Raw genomic sequence first — 26,508 nt, forward strand, 5'->3', positions numbered from 1 at the left:
AGGTTGCTCAGTCTGTGTCCAGTTGGGTTTTGAGTCTCTGAAAGGATGGAGACTCCACAAACTCCCTGGCCAACCTGTTCCAGCGTTTCACCACCGTCACAGTAAAGAAGTTTTTTCTTATGTTTAAGAGGAATTTCCTTTTCTGAGTTTGTGTCCCTTGCCTCTTGTCCTGTCACTGGGCACCACCAAGAAGAGTCTGGCTCCATCTTCTTTACTCACCCTCCCAAGTCACCCACCCGAGTCAGTTGGGCTGTCTCCCCAAATTCTCTGTGGACAACCACCTCTGAAACCTACTCACAATTGGAGTCTGAGTTGGGTGCTCAGAACTGCTGCATGGAGCAATCTCCTGTCTTTCTGTTCCTATGCAGAGAGCCCATGGTGACGTGTTTCATTGCTGGAGCACTTCATTTAGGTGCCTGAAGATAGTATAAATACTATCTGTAATGTCAAGACCCTCTGCTACCCCAGATGGGGAAAATGAGACTAGTCATTTCTTCCTAACATTCATATCATTTTGGAAGCTTTGCTCTGGTAAGCAGAGGTGCTATGAGACTTCATGTGCTGTGGATGACTCCATATGTTGTGGGTGAGTCTCTCCTTCAATTCTTGTCTCTCAGTTTAGTAACAATCTATGCTCTGCTTAATGGGATTGGCCTTTGATCTCTGAAAGCCTCAGTGCAGCCTAATCTGTGGAGTCATGGCACACTCCGCTGTATTTTAGGGTTAGGAGGGCATAGCTACTTCCCACACAAAGGGTCATTTTAGGATGTTGCTGTTGCTGCAAGGGAAGATGCTGGGTTTGGGACCTGTCAGGTCTAATGGTGCTTCATTAGGGACACGTATGGAGATATCAGTTCAGCAGATACCTCAGTACTCGGTACACTGTCAGTGCAGCTTTCTCCTGGTCTGGAAAGCACAACAGCTCTTGGTGACAGGAGATGCCACAATATGGTGTTTGCTTTGCTCTAGTTCTGCTTGAAGGTGTGATTTGCAATGCAGCAAAGAAAGAGATTTCTACCCTGCAAGGGGCCCCGTGGGAAACCAGGGTTTGCTGTTATTTCTGTGAGTAGCCTTTTTCAAAAGCATGGATTTTCAGGCCTGGTTGCTCTTGACCTGGGAAGGGAGAGTGGGGGGAGAAAAGAAGTCATGCAGAACACATGTTCTGCAGCATCAGCAACAGATGAGGGAGGGTTTGATTTTAGCTTCAGGGAAGCAGAGTCAGAACTAAGCTGCCAGCATGTTGCACACTGGTTGAATGAAGAGAGTTGGATTGGGGCACTTACCAGAGCAAAGCTGTATTGCAATCTGACCGTGATTCTGGATATTAAATATCATTTTATGATGGTGATTTCATAAGTATATGTATTGGCACTGATGCCTTATGTGTTTCGTATACTATCACTGAGGCCAGACCCAAAGCTCTTTAAATCAGCTGAGAAGTTCTCATGGATTCCAGGTGGTTTTAGATGACAGACTCCATGCTTAATTAATGCATTCAGAGGTTGGGAACTTTCTAAAAGAGTTCAAATATTTTATTTTATTTTTAGTTTATTTATTTTAGTCTTTTCCACATTTTTAATCTACATAATTGACATTATGCAATCAGAAAAAAATCTGGAAGTAAGGTTCCCCAGGGCATCGTAACAGATGGCAGAGTGCCTGGTTTTCCATGGTAATAATACAGAAAAGGGAATGCCTCTGTGCAAATTCCTTTCACCTCCCACTTTAAATTTTGCAATGGTCTCTGTCCTCTTAAAACTGTGCTCTGAATATCTCCCTAATGCTTTGGACATGTATTCAGAATAGGAAAATGTAACAAGTTGCTTTACCATCCAATCCTTTAACAAATGTATGACATCTGGGTCTCTTCCTCCTGTTGATTTCTTTCTGCAGGTTATTCCCCTACTGAATGGGGAGAAAGAAGATGTATTATAGCAAATCACCTGGTACTTTTTCAGTACTAAGAGCTGAAACAGCACCAGCATTAATACTGTCCTAAATTAAAGAAAAAAAAAAAGATTATTGAGATCATAATACAGAGCAAATAGAGAATACTAAAATGTGCCTGTCTAAAGGAAGAGAGTAAAAGCAGATCAGTTTAAAGAGAGGTAATAACACTTGTACCTTGTCTACTTAGTGCAAGACCTAAAAGCCCTCATTCCCTTCATGCTGCTTTAGAACAATCTGTTATTTGAGAATAGTTACAGCTCTTCATCCTACAATCAGCCAAGGGCAGCCATTGTGCTCCAGATGTGTAAAAGGAAGATTGATAGCAGGGCTATTGTTTGTCACTATGTGGGAGACTTATATAGCAACCAGCTTTGAAACAATGTTGGGTAGTTCTGATTAAAATAGTGTCTGTGCTGTCTGGGTGGTGGGAATGGGCTGATCTGGCTTAGTCCTGACCGTGCTGCTCATGCTCGGTGGGTTTCCAGGGACCCTTCCCACGCTGTGTGCACTCGCCGAGGGAGGCTCAGCTCAGATGGTCTGCAGGAGCTTTGTGGAAGGACTGGAAAGTGCAAGGGAGCACTACTTTTCCCTGCTTGGTTCAATACTCGTCTCTTTTCCCCATGAAAATGTTTTGTATCTCTTCTACATAGGTCTGTGCCAAAATCCATTGAATCCATTTAGGGGGACTTTCACCAACTTGTGCTCCCTGAAAGGGTCCAGAGTGGCAGCACCTCTGCCTGAGTATTGACCCGGTCAAGCAGTTCTCCTGGGCCATGCACTCGGCTTTGGGCCCTGTAATGGTACTCCCTCTGCCCCTGTCTTTGGGTGACCGGAAGTCCCAAAGCTAATTTGAGTTTTCTTTTATGAAGAAGAAAGAAAAAAGAGGAACAGCACCTAATCCTTTTCTTCATGAAGAAATCTCTGGAGAAAGAACTCATGCACTGGATTTGAAAAAGATTGGCACTGCTTTTTCGCTGAGATCCAATGGCATTTCACAATCCCCACTGAGAACTGTCCACAGGAGAACAAGCATAATGGTGGTGCTCATCCAAACTATCAAGGAATGTCATATGCTATGTCTGCTCATCACAAACAGATTAGCTTTAATTTCCTAGTCTGGATGACAGCACAGGCTATTCAACATCGTCTTTGGGTTGCTAATCCTCAAAGAATCCATTTATTTCTTTTACAATGTTATTGCCATGGAAACCAGCTAAATTGCAGGTCCAGATTACATCTTTACTGCTCACTCAGCTTCATTTTGATCTGCAGACATTCTTCAGGTGCCAGGAAGAGCCAAAGGACAAATCAATGTTGTTCCTTGAAACATCTAGTCACACCTGTGCTCTCCAGCCTCCACTATGTGAGCGTAGCCACTTGCGTTCTGCATCTTCTAGGGCAAGAGACTTGAAACCTGAAGATCTGCTACCTGCAGCCTCGTTTTCTGCGATAACGTTGCTCAGCCAAGCTTGAGAGGACAACACAGCAGATTGCTTCCTTATCTATTTTTCAAGCCTTTGCAAGTGGTAACACAATGATGCAGAGAGAACAGTCACCATTTGGAGCACAAATCTAGGAAAAGTTTTGCAGATGCACTAAAACTGTTGAAAACAGGTGTAATCAGGAGTCAAGGAGAATTGCTATTAAAAGTACATATCAATGTCAAGAATGGTGAAGTCTCTATGTCAGAATCCAGATAATGAAGTATTTAAGGGAAGAACAGGTCTCCACTACATGTATGGTCTGTATGTAACAAATGATGGCCCAAACCATAAGTGTTGCTATTCTCATATTTTGGGGATTTGAGTACTGTCTTGAGCGTGTGAGATCTCTAAATTTATTTTGTTTAGGCATTCAGCTGAGTACGAGGTAAATGGGCCCTCTCTTGTAACTTAGTCTGGATTCTTAGAGGTGGAATGTAGGGGCTATACCTCTTTAGAGACCTGTTGCCAGCTCTTGTTTTACTCAGATGATAATGGAGTTCTTTCTGATGGAATAGTCTTTATCCCTTGAGAAAATTTGTATGTTTGAAAGTGGATGGAGGCAGGGGAAAAAAACTGAAATGAGTTATGTATGTTTTCTTTTAAGTGTTTGGAAAACCTGGATATGCATGTATAAGTAGCCCCTAGGCAGCTACAAGATTAGAAACTGGCATTTACATGGCAAGTCCTAATGTATGCTACTGACCTTGGTGACACTACAAGAGTCATTTTCACACAGATAGCATTTTTAATGGACTATCTATAATGCATTAGTCACTGACGCCTTTGCCTTGCATCAGGCATTCAGATCCTTATGTCCACTTTCCTTTCCACTGCATTTGAGCTACAGTCAAATTACAAGGAAAAAAATCTGTTCTTTATTACTGTATTGTTTTGTCTCTGACCCTTTCGTAATACAGTTTCGTTTTGGAGAAGTCTTTCTGTATCGCTGTAAAGTCTTTCATGCCAATACACATCACTGTGGAGCATAAGAAGTTGAGGGGAATAAGTGCCCTTATGTTGCATGGGAAAGCACCTTCGCATTACAATTCTTCATTCTTTTTGTACGTACAGGGTGGTAAGGTTGATTCTCTTTCACTCTGACACGATAGAGCGCAGCACATACCCTTGTCTGTCTCGTCAGAGAGTGAGTTAACATTGGTAATGGAATTACTAAGTACAGGAGGTAGCATAATTATATGGCTTTAAGAGACCTATTTCTAACCTAGTTCAATAACTTATTAGTTTATATGAGTGATTCATTGGCAGAGGTTGCTATTGTTGCAGAAAGGCTTGTTGTAAATTGAGCATGGCTGGTTATATGGCTGGTTTTGGCTGAACCTGGTAATACTATGTTCTCTGTATCCTCAAAATTTGTATTCAGAAGAAACGAGGGGAGTTTTTAATTTTGAGGACTATCATTATCCAGTGTGTCTGCATGACTTGCTTGCTTTAGTGAAGGAGTGCTTTCCTTTGCTTTCGCCTCTGCTAGTGAGAGCAATGTGTAATCTAGTGTTCATACTACAGGAAAACGTGCTCAGGAGCCAAACTTGTATTCCTGATTCTGGCATGGATTCTGGCAGTTTTCTTGCATATGAGATGTGGTTTCCCGAGGGAGGAAAAATAAAATAAAATCAAGACCCAGGGAATGAGTGGGCATTTTTGAAAACATTGGCCTCAATATGTCAATTTTTGTATTTCTAAACTAGGGGGTTATAAGTATTTCACAGGACTCCAGAAAGGCTCTGTGAGTGTTTGCAAAGTGTTTTAGAGATGGTAGTACGGCAAATTGCACGGCAGTGCAAGGAACAACATCTTCACTTCAGATCACACCTCTGGAGCATCTGTACATTTGGTGACAGTCCCATATGGCAGCAGCCCATAAAGAGACTGTCATAGATCTGGTTTCCCCAGATTTATCATTCCCCTCTTCCCCGGAAATTTTATCTGGAGGAAAAGGAGAAGAATTTGTTTATTTGTCCCGGATGTCCCCAGAATACATCAGAGCTAGTGTCAGTGTGCCAGTTGTTGGCATACGCACTATGTGATGTTCGTGCCCCGAGCACTGTTTTACAGGATGCCTTACTGTCAGTCTCAGGAGTGTGCAAAGGGCTAGACTCTTCAGTGGAGTTCATGGCTAGTGCTCAGTCCACTTTATCATAAAAACACGATTACAATAAATTGTACCTGCAGATTTTACAGATTATTGTAAATACATCAACCATAGTTAAAGAGTTAGAAATCTTTCAGAAAAAGAAAAAAAAGTTTCATTAACCAATACTGAAAGGAAACCCAGCTTCTTCCCTTTGTTTACCAATAATATGTAATTTTATTAAGTTGCCTGCCTCGCCACAGTTTGACATATAAACCTTGTTTGACATAGTGTGGCTGTCCCTTGCACTTGGAGGTTGAATGTACTACATAGAGCATGTAACTAATGAGATGGGGTTTTGTTCATCCTTTTAGTTAATTCTGTGTGTTCTTTTTTCCCCCCCTCCCTTTGTGCTGCACGGCTGTTTACCGCCCTAGGACCTTGCAATGGGACACAGACCCCTCAGTGCTGCAGCTCCAGTCTGACTCTGAACTTGGGTATATGTCAGCTCTTTTTGTTATTTGTTTATCATTTCTTTGCAAGAATTATGTTGAAAATGCTTCCTAGTTGAGCTGGTTTTATGTGATTTTCATTTGCTTTGTTGACTCAAAAAGACCATAATTTAAGTTTCCTTTTTTTAGTTTCATCAATAAGAAGCTTCAGCAAAGCCATCTTTGTGGAAAAAAACAACTATTTAAAGAAGCTCGTGAAAAGATAAGCTGCTATTTCTGTTGCCTGAAGCACAATACAAATAACTATTTCATTACAGATGAAATGTTATTATTGTGGCACTTTAATGTGCATGTACAGTTACATTGGTCTTGTTTGTACCTGTTGATTCAGACTTTTCTCTCTGAATCATTTGCAAGGTACTTTTCCCCCTCCTTCCTGTCTTTGCCATAGTTATGCTGTTTCCACATGCAGTAACAATTCCCCCTTTTTCCTTAGGAGCTGTATATATGCTTATAATTGTGCACTTAAATATGATCATAGTCCAAGAGTAATTGCCATCTTAGTTGAGTTCAGACCAATCAAGCATTTTTTAAATTGTACTAGAGCTAAAATTAATATTTTCTAGTTTGGGATGGAACTTCTCTACCCAAAGCATCTGAAAATATTAGTTAATTTAAATAATTTAGAAATGGCTACCTGCAGAGATATTTAGGATAAACCATTCCTCTAAAAAGGATAGGTAGCTGTCCTTCAAGTTCTTCAGAACTTGAGTCATAGGCAAAACCAAATCTCTATATTGAAGAAATTGCTCTACCTATGAACTTACGGGCTTGCCTGTCTGATTCTCCAGAGCGTCTTATGCTTTTACTAGTTCATGTGAAATTCATTCACCATTCTATAAGAAAAAGCACAATTTCCTGTTAACTACTGATTGACAGCGCTCCCAGCTGCAGTTAGGGCTATTCACCAGGAAAGATGATCAGAAGGAGTTGAAAGCATCTAGAGAGCTTTCTATACAGGGTTTCTCCACACCCAGAACAGTTAGGAACGTTTGTAATTTCCACCTGAGTGTGGCTTCAAATAGATCCAGCTTCTACAACTTTGCCTGGACCATACCAAAAAGGTAGAGTTTCTTCAGCTGGTTTAATATACAGAAACCTTTTAGAAATCTCAGCTGCTCTTTCCCAGAAGTTTGGATTAAAGGATGAGCGCTCCCAGGGGCAAGGTTCCTCAAACGGCTGTGCAAGACAAGGAGGTTTATTTGGCTCACATAAAGATAACCCTGTGTATAGCCACAAGACTTCAATCTTTTATAAGCAGTCAGTGCAAAGACAGAAAAGAAGCCAAAGAGTACATCTACAGGTATACTCCGTAACAGAAAAATCCTGCCCCTCTTGAAAGAAAACCATCTTCAAAACCAAGGCAGAGTTACAGAGAGACCCAGACTTTCTTCTGGTGTCATGAGACTACATAAAAAATACCAATGCAAAAGAAATCCTGCAGTCAGCATGCAAATGGTGTGTGTAGTTAAACACTTCTAGCAGACATCTTTCTTCTGACTCCTACAGACAGAGGAATCAATTTTAATGCATGGACTTTAGCTACTGTCCTCCTACTGACATCCCATAGGCAGTTTTGAAAGGAATCCTTCAAAGCTCATGTGTTCTCATAGATGAATAGTCAGCAAACTGTAACTGATAAGAATTATGAGCACCTTAGATGAAAAATGGGGATGGGAAAGCAATAGACAGCTTAGTGCTGCCCTAAAAAGAACTGGAGACTAGAACATTACAGTCCATATTTGGTAGAGTCCAGATACTGAAAGGATGCTCCAGTTGTCCCTAAGTGCTTGGGACAAAGGGCTAAGCCAACTTTTAGTTACACAAGAACCATTACAGGTTGCTTAACAGAGGCAAAAAAGAACTGAGACCACATTCCTTCAGATGAAGAGAGACCTCCCTGTCTTAACTAAGGTAATTAACTAGTAATTACCAGGATATTGGAGACACTAGACATTTGTACAGACATCAGCAATTCCTGAACTAGAAATGTTTTAGGTGAAAAATTCCACACGTTCTGTCAGCCCAGTGCTCCGGGGATGTAGCTCGCTTCTTGGTTAGCAGTGTACAAAGAGGCTAACCCAACAAGCGGTTAAATCCGCTCTCCATTAGGATCCGTGTTCCCCATCCTCAGGCAGCTGAGGAGACACAGAGTGACCTCATGTGAAACTGTTGTTAGAATTAGGTGAGGTTCTCATTAGGCCCAGATTAGACACATAATTAATTAGAGATTAGACTTAACCAAGACCACAGTCAAGAAGCTCTTTCAATGCAGAAGGCTTAAGAATCTCAGTAAATGGAACCAGTAGCCTGGGGCAGCAGAGGACTGGTTACACAGGAAAGTCTAACTGACCAGGTAGGCAACAGACATTTCACATCTTGTGCTGAAGGAGAGAAAAGCACATGAGATTTTGCTGGGGTGGGATATTTATTAAAGCTTGAATTCACACAAACCCTCAGTTAAAGCAGCTACAAAAATGTAATGCTACTAAAATTTTCGTTAGCTGAAGTATATCACAAGCCATAGAAGTTTTTCTGCCCCCACACAGGATTTTTCAGACAATCGTAGCTTTTGTTCATATTGGCAAAGTCACAGATGGTTGTGAGGAGGGAGACTTGTTAATTTTTCCTGTTTGAAAAGGAGAAAGACTCAGAGCTGTAACAACTACTTCTGCTCTAGTGGTCCGTTACGGGATATGGCTGATTCATACTGATTACCTGCTGAATCTAATTACATTTAGCTTAATAACAACTCAGCCAGTAAAACAGATTAGAAAAATATATAGCTGATGTAGCATTGACCAGCTGAAGAGTTCAGTAGGTATCATCCAATGATGACAATTTCCTTTTGAGACACCCATTTCTTTTCAGACCCTTAAGATTCCTTAATTGAATACCTAAACCACTGTAAATGAATTAGATCAAAAAACGTTTGACCTCTGTTCTTCTGACAATCTGGAAAACAGAGAGGATATGGATAATGTGTATGAATTTTCTGCTTTTCCAAATTGCTCTCTCTAATGACATGGCAGTTCAGAAACATCGTGTCCATGAATTTATTTCCCATAAACGTATAATTGTGCTTGCACTTGTTGATCTAGGCAACTGGACTTATTTAGTTGACTTGTTTATTATGTGCATATTCTTTTCTCTGCTGAAAGTTGGCATTTTTTCCAGTAAAAAATTGGCAAGTAAATGTTAGTTTATTCTTCCCTCCCTACAGGCAGTCAAATAATATTCAGGAAATAAATTGATTTTTCTCCCCCCACGGTTGAGTGAACTGTGTATGACTAAAAGTGTTCATGATCATGTTCAGCTGTCTCTCTTCTTTTTCCCTTACCCACTTACAGTTAGTTGGCTTTGCTGATTTATTGTATACAGTTTATTTAACGTTAGGGAAGTAATGGAAAAAGAAGGCTATACTTGCCTTGTTCCAGCTGTGTCTCGGAGCTCCCCTCCAACCCTTGCATTAGGACTCTACTAATCATAAACGTACATCAATTCCACTACCGATGACTCCTGTGGAAGGGAGAATCTCCTTCTTTATAGAAATTACCACCTTGCCAATTAAAGGCTCTATTATTGCTCTCAGGTGATCATCTGACAGTCCTAATCCATCCTGGTTTACACCCACTGTGCCCTTTCCACTATTGTGTATCTCAGGTTGAGGATTAACTCTTTTGAGCAGGCAGAACATTGTAGTAACGATGGTATGAAAGAGAATTTTGTTACATGTTATGAGGGGCACAAGCAGGTAATTTCTCTCCCCCATTTACAGTCCCTCTCAGCAGCATGATCTAGAGGTTCAGTAACTGTACTTTATTATGGCAAATGGTTCCCAGGTTAATTTTCTTCGCTGCAGTTAGGTACTTCTCACGCATAGTGTATTGTGTTTCACCTTAGCAAGCACCGAAGTATTTTTTTAATCCTGTTCATAAAAGCAAACACTCTTGTTCCTGCTGCTTATTTACATTTAACATGACTAACCTTTTGATGTCGTGTATTCTGTCTTAGACGCAGACTGCACAAACTAGGGGTGTCAAAGATTACCCAGGTTGATTTCTTACCTCGGGAGGTGGTATCATACTCCAAGGAGACACAGACACCTCTTGCCACGCATCAATCTGAAGGTAAGATTATTATTATTTTTTAAAAAAATGTTTTCATAGAAAATAAGTATTCGAGTAAGAGTTAAAGAATGTAAGAATAATAATAGTAAATCATAATATAGCTACTTATCACATATTTTCTGCAAGCCAGGTATTGTTTATGTGATTAATGGCTGTTCTGGTGAGAATAATTATAATAATGACTTTAAATTCAGCTGGAACCAAACTACTTCTGCCTTACAATGGGTTGTGCTTAGATAACAGTATAATGAGAACATATTTTCAAATAAATCATTATGAATATAATTAAAATAGTGCTTTATTCCATTTTTCTTGCTTTCTCAAGGAAGTTATTCATTCTGTGCTTTGTAAAGAGGCTGTGATGGAAAGTTGCCCTCAGATATTTGGTCAGTGTAATTGTGTCCCCCTCCAGTAGGTGAATCTCAGGCAAAGCTACAGTTTAGCTCCATGTGGTGAAAAAGGAGGCTTACCTACTTTGATGTGGACAGTCCTGCTTTCTCTCTGCTGACGGATGTACTATCTGTACTCATGGAGCTGTTGGCTTTCCTGTTGATAAGTAAATATGTGGAGTAGTTAGTAGGGGAGTGCTGATCTACCTGTTCCTTAGACTACACGCTTGCCGGTGTTGTACTGCAGAACACTGCAGTGAATTGAAACCATTTAAACGGAATGTAAAACTGTACATTAGCCTGATGTAATTTACACACTTGCAAAGCAGGTAGAAGAAGAACAACTGAAGGCAGTCTTGACCGTAATTTTTGCCGTTAATAATGAAGGATCAAGAAAAGTTCAACAATTGGGTGCTTTCCTGCAGCAGATAGTGTAGAACTTCACCAGGCTCCGTACAGAAGAAGGTTCAAGTAGGTTGCAAAAGGTGTGCAAGTAAATCTGTCTAAATATAAGTTACCGTCAGGGAAGATACAGTGATAAACATAGCCATCTTTTTTTCCTGCAACTGGGTTACGAGGTCTGCCTTTAAGAAACCAGAAATGAAAACTGCTGAGCTAGATACTCAGGTTCTACTTTCCCAGACCACAAGTTTACCCTAGTCATCTGTTGTCTGAAATAGTGCCTTCAAGCATAGACAACGCTGTTGCTTGGATGCTGCTTCTTGAGCAGCATGTCCTGACAGCTTTGCCTTCTCAGAGGGAGAGGCTGCCTCGGAATTCTCCCTAGTTCGATCCAGCTCATCTCTGCTCGGCTCTCTGAGGACTGCTGAAGCCTCGAGAAGATGGGGTTTGCCCCTGAGGCCTTGCCTTCCCGGCTTGAGACCAGTAGGGGTTCAACCCTGGGGCATTATCATGGAGTCATTGCTAGATAAGATGGAGAGGATGCCCTTCCTTCCTGCACAGGGCCTTTACCCAGTGCAAGAGCCTATGGGTACAGGGATGGCATGGCCCTTGGCCATGACTCACGGCCATTGAAGGCATGGCTTTGATGTCTTTACCTCTCTCAGGCCTGCAATTCCAGCACTCATTAGCTGACATACCTTTCTGAACATGCCAGCCTCTCTTGAGGAAGCAGCTTCTTCCAGTAAGTTCTTCCTGATTTTTCCAAGGAGCTTTTCAACTATTACAAAATCCTTTTCTTGGGTAGACAAGAGGACAACCTCCTACCCTTGAAGGAAAAAAAAACCCAACAGTGTGCTGCTGTGGAGCCTGGCAGTCAGGACAGCAAGCACAGAGGGCAATGTGGCTTTTCTTGGTTCTCCCAACACGGAGGCAGCTCTTGTTCCTCACATGTATGAAAGAAGATAAATGCAAACATAAAAAGTAATGGACTTTAAACTGCCTAGGTCAAACCTGTGGTGAGAAACGTCGAATGGTGGTAAGTGGTTTTGATGACTGGATTTATTATCTTTCATATTCTCTGTGTCATCACAGTCAAGGAAGAAACATCAACAAAAGTGAAGTTCTAATATTTAAACACAGAGAAAATATCACCTGATCACTTCCCTCACATGCGTGGGGGAGAGAGAGTTTAATTTATATTTCCTTTCCAATCTGCTGCTAGGGAATTCTCTGCACATAACTTGGATGTTAATATGGCCCTGTATCAGTAAAGGAGAGTCAGGAAAGTTTTGGTTGTTCCAGTGAAATGGTATTTAATCGGAAACTCTCTAGGGGGTAAATAAGCTCTGTGATTTTGGTCTCCCAGGTCTGATGGAAATGAATTCTCAGGTTTTCAGTCTCCCAAACCTCTTTATTAATGCCGAGCCCTTCATACTGTCACTCTAAACATGAACAACAGAGGGGAATTCCTCGGGAGAGCAGTTTTGAGAAGTCTCTACGCTGTTCCTATGCATTCATGTGATAAAATATAGCCATTATCTTTTCACGATAAATTGTTCAGCCATTACTATGGTTATGTGCTCAGTTATTCAGTATCTGAAGCCTTAGAGTTTGAGAAAAGAAAAAAAGAAACCCCTTATTTACTTAGGTGAGTCTGACTTCAGCTTTCAGAATCCACTCTTTCGCTGCCTGCCTTGGACAGTGGAAATGTCAAAATGCAGAATTTTAGGATGATTGTCACATGCTTGCTTCTGGTTTGGAAGACAACTAATGAAGGGCACAGCTGGATGGAAAGATCTTTCCTGTACAATTAAGCCATTGAAAGAGGACTTTGAGTCTGTTCTGCAGCTTTTTTGAAATGTCAGTATTGGGTTTTTTGCACGTTGCTTCTCTAGAAAGAAAGAAAGAAAGAAACTCTGAGGTACCTTAGACCTACTGCTGTTCTGGAGCTCAGGGGATGTAGGCCTTTGTGGTAATGGCTATCCCCCACCAAACCTTACAAAAACTGGTAAAGGAAAGCTTCCTTGTGGTAGGTACAGCGTGGTGCCAGGGAGCCAGATGCTATGAGCACTGAAGTCTCAGCTTGTCAGCCGCTAATTTTAGAAGAAATAATGTGGCATTATTCTTCACTGTATAAAAACAGATTAACTCCTCTTTTCAGAGCAGGTAATTCACTTTATTTCAGAGGAATAATGACATGTCATTTCCCCCACCCACTCTATTATTTAGGGAGATGTGTATATGCATCATTCAACCCTTTGATCACAAGTACCTAATTCTTTTGCTTTATTTAGGTCACAGTAAGCTTCAGCCTTTTCTTTTCTTCCTTGTAGGATGACTTTAAAAACACCCAGATCTTGGCTCTGGAGTCCGAGAAAAAAAGTGCTCTTTACTTTTCCCCTCCTCCTTCTATAATTGGACTTGAATTTAGGTATTTGTAGGCATTGAGAGACATTTCACTTGTGCTGCTTTTTCCATTCTGGAGTTGATTTAAGACCCTGACTATGCCAAATGTTTTCTGAGAGGTCTCTGGGACACATTCCTTCACTGTACAGAGACTCTCATGTTGCCGCAGAATGGCAACCCCATGTAGCCTTCAATGGTTGGACCCTCCAAAGCACTGCAGAACTGCCCTTTGCTGAAGGCACACCTAGGAGAAAGCAGCAACAGAAAAGACATGGCCTGACCTCTGCCCAGGCTGAATCCCTCGCTGCCATACAGCAGTGGAAGGAGGTCTGTATGTCTGCCTGCAAGCTACTTTTCCAGACAGGAAAACAGCCTCCACATGTGAGCTCTGCTGGGTGCCCACCTCAGCTCCAGCTTACTGTTCTCCTGCTCTCTAATGAGCCAGCAGGTAAAATCTCAGTGAGGAAAACATCTGTACCTGCACTGAGAAGGGAGATACTCCTCTGATCTGGCTCCCCTCAAAACCAGGGGAGCAGCAAGAAGGTGAAGGTCTGTGAGCTCTCTGGCTTTGCTGGCCAGTGTTAGGAATGCTGTTATTCCTCTTTGGTGAAGTAGAAACTACTTCTTCATTGATAGAATGAGATGTTCTCACTTTTCTGGCTTGCCAGACTGTCACTGCAAATAGGTTAGTCTGAAATGCATTTCTGAAAAAGTAGATCCCGTATATAGGGGAAGGTCTGACTTTCTAGAACAATGGAGGTCCTATGTACTTCACCTGTTTATCATCTTCAGCAGGTGCTTGTTAATGTTGGGGAAGACAAATGTGTTACCAGACTCACCTCCTGAGCAGGATAACCTCATCCTACATCACAAATGTTTGCCCAGTTCTGGCAAAGAACACAATTCAGGCCCATGCTCCATCTGTTTATCTGACATATTCAAATAATGAAGATATTTTGGCTATTAGGGAAAGAGGAAAAATAAGCTCTCTACTCCATTTGGAAGTAGACTGGAATGAAGTTGCAAAACGGAGGTGAAACTCCAGAGGCTGGGTTGGGTTCTGCATCTCTCTGACACTGTAATTCTTTGAACTAACTTCCTGAAGGTTATCCTTATGAAAGTACTGAGGGAGGAGAGGGGAATTTTCTCACAGTCTAAGGCTCATGAGACCAAGACACATGAGTTTAGGTATCTGTGTGTGATACCAAACGTAAGTGACTACTGTAGGGTGAACCAAAATTCTCTCTAGGTGCCATTGACTGCATTGACTAGTTCTTCATTGACTAGCTTGATAGCAGAGCGCTTCATGTAGGCATATTAATGCAGGTTTCTCATTATTGAATAAATTGTGTTTGAGTAAAAGTGTCATACACTGACACCGTGTGAGGGCTGTGTCCTACTTTGAGTTTTGGTAGTTGGATGAGGAGTTACCTGTGACTAGGACTGACAAGCCCCAATGCTGTGAAAATAAGCCAGGCCTCTGGAAGTTCCATGATAAAATCTGTAGATAAAGTTATTTTTACTTTGATTGTTAGGGGCTGAGATTTCCAGGTTTAATCAGTGTGGAGCTCTGGCTCTGTCTATCCTGTAAGATATCTCTGTAAGGTAATGTGCATCAGACCTCTAGTGCAGCAAATTCTGCACCAGGCCTGCTGTGCCTTCCCGTGTCCGAGTGTAGCTCAGCTCCAGCCTTGTGAATTCATGCTGTGCTTAAGAAAAGCCAGTCCCAGAACTAAGCGAGATCATACTTGAGCTTTCCAATGCCCAATCTGTCTAGAGCTCATGGATCAGAAGCTGGGGGTTAAGTTAAAGAGCTTACTTTGGCTTTTCCCTTCCAGAGAATCTTAGAGTTCAGCTCCAGTCTAAAGAGGACAAGTCTGGACCCAGGAATAGCTTTGAACCCCCCATTTAATGGGAAATGCAGATGCACATTTGTGCATCGCCATGCATGCAACATATGGGTCAGGATATGTGAAAATATGTGTGATGGAAAGGCACTGGACATAATCGGGGGGAAAGCAGAGACCCTCTGTTGTAAACAAAAGGTGGTGGTGGAAGGCAGAGCAGAACTGGGATAGAAATCACTACAAAAAAGAGGAGACAACCTAAAGATTAATCAGTGTTAAAGCAGAACTTCTATTTTAAAGAGACAGAGCCTTAGTATTAGTACTAATGGACACTAATTTTGTAAGAAATATTATGGTCTATCCTAGGCAGTATCATGTATCACTGAGTGTTTGTAGTTAGCTATAAAAATCTAGTTTGCCTTTTCTTCTCAAACCTCAGTCCATCAGAGTCATACTGTGGATCTCAATAGCTGGCATAAACATCCTAATTCAAGACCGCTTTGTCTGATTAAATCAACAAAGCTTATTTTGTACTGTTGTACCAGACTGTACAAGATTGGATGAGACTAGAACGAAGCGGAGCAAAGATTTGAGCCATTGCACTGTATAACAGTCTTTCAATAATTCACCTTTATGCCTGTCACAACTGCATCCCCTTAGCTCAATAACAAGATTTCAAAGGTGGAATATTTTTTTTTTTTTTTTTAATTTAAATTGGGCATAAAAATCTGTCAAAGGCATTCAGGCAGCTCCCTCTGGTGGTGAAGTGATGAGCCGACGCGTTGTGCCTGGGATGCTGGAGGTGAGGGAGGGATGCTGGAGGTGAGGGAGGGATGCTGGAGGTGAGGGAGGGATGCTGGTGTGACCTGCAGAAAAACGCTCGCCTGATCTTTTGTCTGAGGCAAGAATTATATTTAATAGAAGATGCTTGAGTCGTATGACTGAAAAGCTGTATGAATGTAAGTGCTGATGAAAGAAGTGTGAGGAGAGACCAAGCTATTATATAAAAAGTTGGAAAAAAAGAGCAAGATATTATCTAGAAATGTAAAATAAAAGCCTTAAAAATTCAGTTATAGGTATTATGATAAAAATCCAGGGAAATAATACACTAGTGAAATCAGCTGCAATCCCTTGCTCTTGCCAATCCCTTATTGAAGTGCAATTAGTGAAGAATGTTAAAATACATATTCTCCAGGACAGGCACATCAGGCAGGTACTAGGTCTGGTGGGTCTCTGTTCCACTCCTAGCAAGCTACAGATATTAAGTGTATACCGCTAAAGGCTTTCTTCACCGGCTGGCTCATGATAATTTTATGTAGTACAAAATTAGGATAAGGGCCTGGCTTTGGAAAATGTGTTTCTGTGGCTTTTGTGCAGAATAATGTATTTGACACTGACAAGGGTTTCTTTTGGGAAGAAGAATGAAGAGGCCATAGTCTGTGGTCATACACAGTTTGGTGTTTGAGGGCAGGAGGAGACATCAAATGTCTAATCTCCTGAAATATGTAGCACACATGGGCTAAAATAGGATTTCTGTAAGACAGTCCCACTCCATTTCTAAAAGGTGGGCTGTTACATCCACAGTCTACCGGTATATTTATCAGCGATCACTGCTGCAGTATTTGCTCCCATTCCCTATTTCTCCTCCCAGGTCCTCTCTAAAGACTTCTGGAGAAGGGCTTTTCTTATACTCAAGATAGTTTTCAGCAGAGAGCCCTCTTAATGCTAAACTGTTTTGAACAGGCAGATCTGAGAATTTATTAAGCATCAGTAATTCTCTGGGAATTATCTACTAAGAACTGATTTAACCGAAAGAAGACTGGCTCTGGTCACACACAGTAGGAGGTCTGAGGAAGGAAAACTCTTTAGGGATCTTAGACTTCGTTCCCGATCATTTCATTATACAGGGAAAAAGTAATTTGACTCATTGCAGCTCCTCCACAATCTTAACAAAATCCTGGGAAGGTCTTCTGAAAACCAGGCCCACATGCATGGGAGTTTGCTGCTCCAAAGTGGCTAAGGCCTTCTGCAGACCCTGGTTGCTCTTGCGCAAGGTACCTCTGCATCAAATACAAGCCCAGGAAACACATCTAATAATTGTCTACAAGGCTGGAAAGAGAACAACAGACTTGTCGTGGCTGAGTCTACACCTTCTCTAAACCATTCAGGCTCCAGAAGATGGGAAACAAACCAGAAAGGTTAACTGCCTGTCTCAGTGAAACAAGGAACCAGTTTTGAGGCTGTGGCTGCCTCAGAGAGGACTGTGCAACTGGCATTCTGTGCATTGAAGGAATACTGCTTCAAAGCCTCTACAGACAGCATGGAGAAGGACCATGCTCTACCTCCTCTCCTTGCAGATCCTGCTTGATCCTAATGGATGATTCTTGCTCTGTGCTTTTGAGCAAGTGGATCCCATCCTCCACCCAAGAGATGGGATCTATCCTAGAATAAAACAAAAAATATTGTAGTCAGCTCCCTTGTGCAGAACCCAACCTGCTCCTTTAGTTGCAGTGGGAAAGAAGTAATTAAATGAGATCCTGGTACATCTGGCGTCACTCGGTGGAAAACAAGAGCTCTCATCTTAGCAGCTTTGACCTCTGTCATGGTTTAACCCCAGGCAGCAACTAAGCCCCACCCAGCCACTCGGTCACTCCCCCCTGGTGGGATGGAGGAGAGAATCGGAAGGGTAAAAGTGAGAAAACTCGTGGGTTGAGATAAAGACAGTTTCACAGGTAAAGCAAAAGCCGCACACCCAAGCAAAGCCAAACAAGGAATTCATTCACTCCTTCCCATGGGCAGGCAGGTGTTCAGCCATCTCCAGGAAAGCAGGGCTCCATCACACGTAATGGTTACTTGGGAAGACAAACGCCATCACTCCGAACGTCCTCCCTTCCTTCTTCTTCCTCCAGCTTTATGTGCTGTGCCTGACGCCATATGGTATGGAATAGCCCTTTGGTCAGTTGGGGTCAGCTGTCCTGGTTGTGTCCCCTTCCAGCTTCTTGTGCACCCCCAGCCTGCTCGCCGGTGGGGTGGGGTGAGAGGCAGAAAAGGCCTTGACTCTGTGTGAGCACTGCTCAGCAGTAACGAAAACATCCCTGTGTTATCAACACTGTTTCCAGCACAAATCCAAAACATAGCCCCATACTAGCTACTGTGAAGAAAATTAACTCTACCCCAGCCAAAACCAGCACAACCTCAAACTCCTTTAACTAGCTGCAAGTCATCTCGCAGTGCCTTTGACCCATCTTTGTGTCCTGACATCTGAAACTAGCAGTAATCCATGAATTCAGAGAGAAGCCCTGTAACACCTGTATGCAAATTGAATCCTTTGTTGGCTGGAAATGAAAACTTTCCTCTAAGTCTTTCCTCTCTGGAAAAGATCCTGGCCATGTTTTACACATGAACAACTGCCGTATTGAACTGATTTGTTATGTGTTCCCCTCAAGCAACCAAACAGTTCTAAACTTACTTGCAAATATATGACTATCAGTATGTTACAACTGAGCTTTAACATGAGAACAGAAGGAAACTATCCCACTAATGAACAGCACCGTGATTTCCCCAGTCAACAGTCAGTGAAAAGACAGAGAAAAATTGTCCACTATTTGCCATTTTCACATGTCCCTAGTTCTCACTTTACCGTGTGTATCATTTCAGTAGTATTTGAATATACTTTGAATTAACAATGTGTTGTACGTATTACAATGCTCAAGTTAGAAGTTATAGATACGAAAATGTAAAAAGGGGGGAAGTTGGGCTAACAGTGCTTCCAAGAGAACAATGAAGACACAGCTTTTTGTTTTTTTCAGAAACAAAGCATGCTTTTTCTTACCATCCCTGTAATTCCTTCTTTAGCCTAATGGATGATGCCTATTCAGTGTATACAAGAAAACTAATACCCAGCACCTTCTATTGCGTGTTTAATAACCTTTGGCAAACTCTGGCTTTGTAAAATGGACCAATCTCCACTGGAATTAAAGACAAGATTAAGAAAAATGTGCATTGCAGAAGTAGCAGTTATTAATCCTCAGTGCTCTAATTAGGACTTAATCTTTCTAATCCTGTAAGTAGATACAAAATCAGTGCTGAAATAGACACAGGCCATAATGTGGAAAGCCCTTCATTAGCAGTGTTAAAAAGATGTACAGAAAAAAACCACTGCTCTGTTACTTCACACTTCTCAGTTTGTTTCTTGGCACTTATGACTCAAAGAAAGGAAAAAGATTCACATGCCAAAATCTCCTCCTCTGTTTTAACCCACGCTACTAATGTACTAGGTCAAAAATTATGCAGCTGAAAATTCTCCTGTTCATCTCCTCTCTATCTTCAATTCTATAGCTGAGCCACAGCTTAAGAAGCTGGCCAATTGTGCCCCTTTATAGCCTCCTTTAATTGGCTCATTTCCATAGGAGAGGCCACCTGCCTTGGATGGAGTGTCAGCTGCTTGCCCTCAGACTAACTGGAGAGGGAGCCAAGTGGCTGGGTTGGGTAGAATGACGAGGGTTTGCCACACGCCACCTTATTATATTACCCGCCTTGAAGGTGAATGGGGATGCACCCCAAGCTGGGGCTTTGTTCACCAAGTGTATCTTCACAGCCTGACCCCAGCACCTGGGCAGAGCCCTCCCATGGCAACCCTGGGCCCCCCTTCTCCCTCCCAAGAGCCGCTCCCGAGGTCGTGTAAAGCCACGCTATGTTTATTATAATGACGAATTGTAGATCTCATCTGAAGTACTTGAGAATCCTTCCTTCAAAATCAGTAGTAGCTGGATGCTTTCCAGAGAATCCTTCTGCTTGCTCACACACACTCTCAAGAGTTACTATGAAAACTGAAGAAAGGATCTGGATGAAGAAACTTTTAATGAAATGGATATGTCAGTGAAGTAAAAGTCTCAGCATGAATTCCCACTGGCCACTATTAATAGAAGATGGAATTCTCTTTTGCTGCAATACAATAGACTGTCTCCACAAATAATGTCACTTTTCAACCAGACCCTGGCTGCCATTTGCCCATCTATCTTATTTTAAATAAACTTAGCATAAATTCACTCTGAGCCACAATTAATTTAGATTTATGTCCTAGCCATAAACCTCCAAAACAGCGCTTGCTCTTCCTGCAAGTTAATGTCCTACTTAAGGCCCACAGGAAGTGAGAATATAATCGTTATTTTTCAAAAATGTGTTGCACTCGAGCCATGAAGCTTCACACTTATTTTAAGTCTATAATTGCATGTTGTTGCTGTGGGTACTCTCTTCTTTTTTTTTTCCTCACCCTGCTTGCCTTGTAAAGTTTGCCACATCAGAGCTCAAAATGGGTCCAGCTCCTCTAAGTTGGTCATGAGCAGATCCCTGCACTTACAGATAGCCCCACGGGTCTCAGTAGCAGCTGCTGGGTTTAAGGGCTCTTTCAGGTCTCACTACTTGGTTTAGAGCTGAACTTTTCTGAAGGTCTGGCCCCAACTGTGGAGCTGGAGAATTCTTGAAATTTTAGCCCTTAATCATGGTTGTTTCATATCTCATTTCTTGTCATCTCCACTCAGATGTTCAGGTCTTACTATCCCTCTCCTAGGCACCAGTTACTCAGCAACAACATGCTCAAAACAGCCACTCATCTGCTGTGAAACACAGAAAGCACTGAAGATCTTGCCTGGGACTGTGTGAAGAACTCTCTATGCGCTGATGCTGCATCACAGATAATGTGCGGGTTGAAAACACAGCCCAAACCAACCCTCCAGAGTGGAGTCCCAAAATTGCCTTCGCCTGTTGTTTTCACAAATGAAAGCTGGCGGACGCATACATTGTGGTGGGATGACTTTGGTCACCCACCCAGCCCCTCTCTCACTCCCCCTTCCTGAACAGGATGGAGGAGAAAATAAGATGATAAAGTTCACGGGTTGAAATAAGGACAGGGAGATTACTTACAGCTACTATCATGGGCAAAACAGACTCACCTTAGGGAAAATTAATTTAATTTATAGCCAATTAAAATAGATTTGGATGGTGAGAAACAAAGACAAAACTGAAATAACACCTTTCCCCTGCTCCTTTTTCCTGGGCTCAACTTCACTCCTTCATTCCCAGCTCCCCTACTTACCCTCCACCCCGAGCGGCGCAGAGGGACGGGGATGGGGGGTTATGGTCAGTCCATAACAGCTCTTCTCTGCCGCTCCTTCCTCCTCGTACTTTTTCACTGCTGCAGTGTGGGTCCTCCCCATGGGCTGCCGTCCTTCAGGATAAACCTGCTCCAGCAGGGGCTCTCCACAGGCCACAGTTCCTTCAGGAAATATCCACATGCTCCAGTGTGGAGTCCTCCATGGGCTACAGTGTGGATATCTGCTCTGGCATGGTCCTCTCTGTGGGCTGCAGGGAAATACCTGCTCTACCATGGTCTCTCCACAGGCTGCAGGGGAATCTTTGCTTTGGCCCCTGGAGCACCTCCTTCCTCCACTTCTTCTCTCACCTTGGTGCTTATAGGGCTGTTTCTCACACTTTTTCTCCTCACTCCTCTCTCTACCATGTGGTGTTTTGCCCTTTCTTAAATATGTTTTCCAAGAGGCACCAGCAGTGTGGCTGATGGGCTCAGCTGTGTCCTGCAGTGGGTCTGCTATGGAACTGGCTGTATCTGGCATGGGGCAGCCCCTGGTCTCTTCTCACAGAGGCCACCCCTGCAGCCCTCCCCCGCTACCAAAACCTTGCCACCTACACGCAATACATACACCTATTTAGAAAAATTGGTAGCTTAGTAGCTGAAATTCAGATGTTTCTTGTATGACGTGCCTGGGATCAAGTCTTTGCTTTGCCTGATAGGCAAATGCTTTAACCAGTAACATCTTGGGTCATCTGGGATAAGTTATTTATTGGGCCAGGCACCAGAAGCATAGTGTTTGATATTCTAGCTGAATATTCATTATCATGACATAGGACTGGCCTCTGGATAGCTAGAGCAGCCATCCTGTCTTACCTTGGTATTTATGGATCTGAGACAGCAGTTTAAAGTTACTGGCTAATTTGGGTCCCTCTTGTGTTCTCTAGTGATAGACAATTTGGTGATAGATTCCTTGCTTTGGAGGAGATCCATTGCTGAGGATGCTGAGAAGTGGTAGATGCTTGCGTAGACCAGAGGTAGGAGCTTGTTTCTGGTCAGGTCAACTACACAGGCTATATATTTCGGGTGGTGGTTCCAGAGAATGGTCAGTGCTGTCTCTGCCAAATGGTATGGATTGGCTCGTCTCACCTCCCGTGTTAAAACCTCAGAATCTCGAAGCAGTCAGTTGTACCCATATTGCTTCTTGTTAGGCCCACAGCATATTGTGGTAGCTATCCCGTCATCTTATATGATGAGACAGCAAGAACCCTTCTTGTATGCATTTCACAGACTTCTTACCTGTGAGCATGAGACGTGCTGGGATTCACTTGGAGGGATGATTGACGCTGAGAAACCTGGACGCAACACAGCCTTGTGAGGCAGGATATGGAATGTAGCCTAAACTGTCCTTCAGTCTGTGCCCAAGTTTCTAGGCCAATGGAAATACTTGATTTGGTCCAGATGCGAACTGGACGTGATATAACATGCTTACAGTTCAGACTGATCAGGAATAAGGATCTCTTATTGCCTGCATTTTACTCTTCGCTAGATGGGGTAATGTGGAAAGCTTGGATTCAAAGCTGTGGATTTCTGAACAGGCAGGATTCCTAGGAATTAGGCACTGAAGTGTTTGCACACATTTTAAGTTGCTAAGTAAGCTAAGATACAATAAATTTACATCTGTATCTCAGTTATGCAGTCATGAAAAGGTGTCCTGTGAACAAAGTGAGCTTTCATTTTCAAGAAGGCCTTGGACAGAGTTACGGTTGAGTGCGCAGGCACGAGTGCACCGCTGATACTGTATGCTTGGGAGACATCTGTCGTGTGATTCCTAGGTTATAACATTATGGAGGCAGAGAGTGAACAGGAGATGAATCTGGTCTCCCTTTTCTCTTTTTGTCTCTCTAGTCTATGGACTGAACTGTTATAGAAGTTATAACGTTACAGAAATATTTATATAGTTATTTAAGTATTTACCTATAGGTATATCTGTAGATCCAATGTTTAGATAACATATTATCTATCTGTATTATATCTATGGATGTACAGATACTCGTAGATACATATATAAAGCTGACCACTACAAGATCTCACCACCTGGCAAGTGATAGCCTTGAGGACAGAGCAATGGAGTGAATGTCAGGAGCCTTATCTTTGTTACAATCTACACGTGTAATTCAGATCAAATCACAAACTGAGTTACAGTCACCACAGGTATATCTCTTCATTTACCCATAGTGGAGACCACTAACAGTTTAAACATGAACTAAGTGAACTCACAGCAGCCAATTTTTCTAGTATTTTTAGCTGTCACAGAGCTACCTGATCTGGCAGCATGACTGATGCTAGCACTCAAGCTAACTAGTCACATCCTTGTTGAGATACTTCAATATTTCAGTGTAATCACATGCAATAGCTCTACCTGGAGGGGCCTAGCCTATTTGTGTAGACTTTCTATGGTCAAAAGAGTGAGACAGCCCCTTCCAGAAGGCAATTTACCCTACCTATTGTATTTATCATAACACTGAAAGAATTACCTTCTATTTGTGCCTTTCTTCATTGCCTACAGGACTTAGCCAATACATTTCAATTATAAGCTTCATTTTTAGATGGTTGAGGTTAGATGAGGTAATTCCCGCTATTTTGTGATGGGAATATGGGCAAATGCATTATGTAGTGTTTTTATGTCAACCCCTGAAACTGTTCTGGGACTATTATTATTGCTATTTCTTTTCTTCAGCTCCTTCATCTCTTAGCTATTCTCCTCTGAAGTTGCTTGTTGTGCCTGTGTAAAAGCAAAGTGAAAAAGCAGGCATCATTTTCCTCTGAAACCTATGTAATTGAGGGCAGCTGATATTTAAAGGCAATAGGACAGAGAAAAAATAGAAAAATTACTTTGCTATTTTGTTTCTTCAATTAAATAGTGTTTTCATAGTAGTCAGAATACTTTATTGTGTAGACTCAATACTACGCTTTATGTACTAACATTGATTTTGATCCACCAAGCTAATTTTTGTATTGTATAGTTGCTCAAATGCATGTTTCTGTCACATTTTGCTCAAGGCATATGCCTTACAGTAAAGGTAGAACTACAGCCCATCGAATTCCTTGCCCCAAAGAGCACTGAGCATCAAGTGGATACAGATCTAAATCTAAAATTTATAGCACTGTGACTATGAAATGGACAAAATCACAAGTCTGTTTGCTGATGTGTAGGATGGGGAATATACACTTTTGTCTGCTCTTTCCCCACTTTCAACCATATCACATAGGTTGTGGAACTGTTCATTTGACATGTGATATTTCTTGTATCAGAGTGTCTTGACGAAGTATGAAAAATGAATACCCAACCCTTATGTATTAGCTATGCAGTAAGTATGTTTTCAGACCTAATTACTGAATTAATTAGTACTATTTACAATTATCCTTAATAAGTCTGGGTTAGGAATGGTTAGTAAAAGTAACTTTTCTGTTTCACAGTTCATCGGCTTGAGATAATTTAGTAACAAAGGCTCATGTTGCAATCAGGGAAAGGACTCCCACTGACTTCAATGGGACCTGGACTGGGACCAAAACTAAGTGCTTGCCATGAGTCTAAATAGCTGACATTGTCACTGACTCATCATGTGAAGCCCTTCAGTACATTGTAGAATGATTTTATTTGGATTTGATTAAACATAAAAGTATTTTGCAAGGCTTTCCAGCTTTGAAAAACAAAGTCATTTACATAAGAGCTAAGCAACCACATAGCTATCCTCTTTTACCCTGGTTAGTAGGCTTAATCCTGCAAATATTTATGCATGCTCTGTGCTCATGATTAGTCCCCTGGCATATTTGATTGTCTGACATTAGGCATGTATGCATTTGCAGGAGGAGGTCTGGTGCCGTAACATTCATTTGTAATATCCTGCTTTCCTGATAGACTGCAAACTCTGAAGGGCAGGAAATGTAATTGTATATCATACTTATCAGTGTGGGATGTAGAAGACATGCTGTAAAGAAATACTGATCATTAAAAACGTTTATATATAAGTTTTAAGGGGAAAATATGCTTCTTTCCTATATTCCAGGTCAATTCACTTTGTCAACTGCTAAAAATGTGCCTTTTATTCTTAACACCTTTTATCAATCCAATGAACAATAGAAACAGCAACTCTGCTCCAAGACCGGCCACATCTTGCAATAATTTATAAATGCCCATATTAAAAATAATACATTTACTCCAACTTTTTCAAAATGTCCCAGGGTGAGCAAATGCTTTTGTATTATTATTAATTTTGACAAACTGATTGTGTGCTGGCCATTGTTAAAGGGTTCTATCTGCCTCCAAACACAGTGAGAGACAAAGAATTTTTAATGAATTTAATTAAAACTTTATGTGGTTTATGGTGTTCACCTCCAGCTGGTGTGCCATTCTTCTCTGGTGAATGAAGTTGCCTCTAATGCATAATGATGTGTTTTATATGAGGGATGTTTGAACCCCCTTCCTAGTAGCCCTGAGGTAGTTTCCATGGTATGGCACAGTGGTGAAGTATTTAAAAGCAGGTCTCTTAAACTTAAGTGAATTATGTATACGGTTAAATGCACATGCATGAATGCATAGATATGAATCTTAAAATAAGTTTAAGAATCTTTTTTTTCCCCAGAAACAGTCCTTGTGGGCTAGCTTTTATGACCCATGCTGCTGAGCATTTGTCTGTACAAATGGCACATTGACATGAAAGGGTCTTGTCATTTAACTGCTTATATTGGGAGTAGGAAGTTGAATAACCTGGTCTCCTTTGGTTAACACACTGAAAACTGACATCTGTACCAGGCGCAAGGTCCTGATATTGATGGGCACTCCTAGTGCTGCTGCAATAAAAATGAACAATACCGTACAGATAGTCCTGTTAGCAAATGTTTCAGTATGTTTTATGAGACATGCTGAGACACTGCAACAAGCTGGGTCATTCCCATGGCTGGTTAGAGTTACTGGTGGAATTCTAGTCCTCGGAATCTCTCGTGCTGATGGGGCTTTCATGCAGGGTCTCTAACAAGGGCAATGGCCTGTCTGCCTTCCCTACAAGCTGTGTTCAGTCCATATTTCTTCTGTCAAGAAACAAGATCTTGCTAAAAGAGGTAAGCTGTTGATTTGTTTTAAGCACTTGCTTTTCAAAATCTTGAGTCTGGGTGTGGCCAAACTGAAATACAGAGCTGTCTTTTTGTGGTTCT

The 26,508-nt window shown here is 41.8% G+C and overlaps 2 protein-coding genes across 5 annotated transcripts in view; one reads left to right on the forward strand and one right to left on the reverse strand.

The window, feature by feature from the left end:
* LOC142405439 (serum paraoxonase/arylesterase 2) overlaps positions 1 to 26,508 on the reverse strand; it is a 281,937-nt gene that overhangs the window by 146,042 nt on the left and 109,387 nt on the right. The gene's annotated exons all lie outside the window — the stretch shown is intronic.
* The window catches only part of DYNC1I1 (dynein cytoplasmic 1 intermediate chain 1), a 196,757-nt gene that overhangs the window by 33,925 nt on the left and 136,324 nt on the right, over positions 1 to 26,508 (forward strand). For all 3 annotated transcript variants that reach the window (XM_075492855.1, XM_075492856.1, XM_075492857.1), the window contains exons 5-6: positions 5,961 to 6,020; positions 10,050 to 10,165. In XM_075492855.1, the coding sequence (XP_075348970.1) occupies positions 5,961 to 6,020; positions 10,050 to 10,165 (176 nt within the window). The remainder of the gene's footprint in view (positions 1 to 5,960; positions 6,021 to 10,049; positions 10,166 to 26,508) is intronic.

Source organism: Mycteria americana, chromosome 2 (assembly GCF_035582795.1).
Source record: "Mycteria americana isolate JAX WOST 10 ecotype Jacksonville Zoo and Gardens chromosome 2, USCA_MyAme_1.0, whole genome shotgun sequence".
In the NCBI taxonomy this organism is placed as follows: domain Eukaryota; kingdom Metazoa; phylum Chordata; class Aves; order Ciconiiformes; family Ciconiidae; genus Mycteria; species Mycteria americana.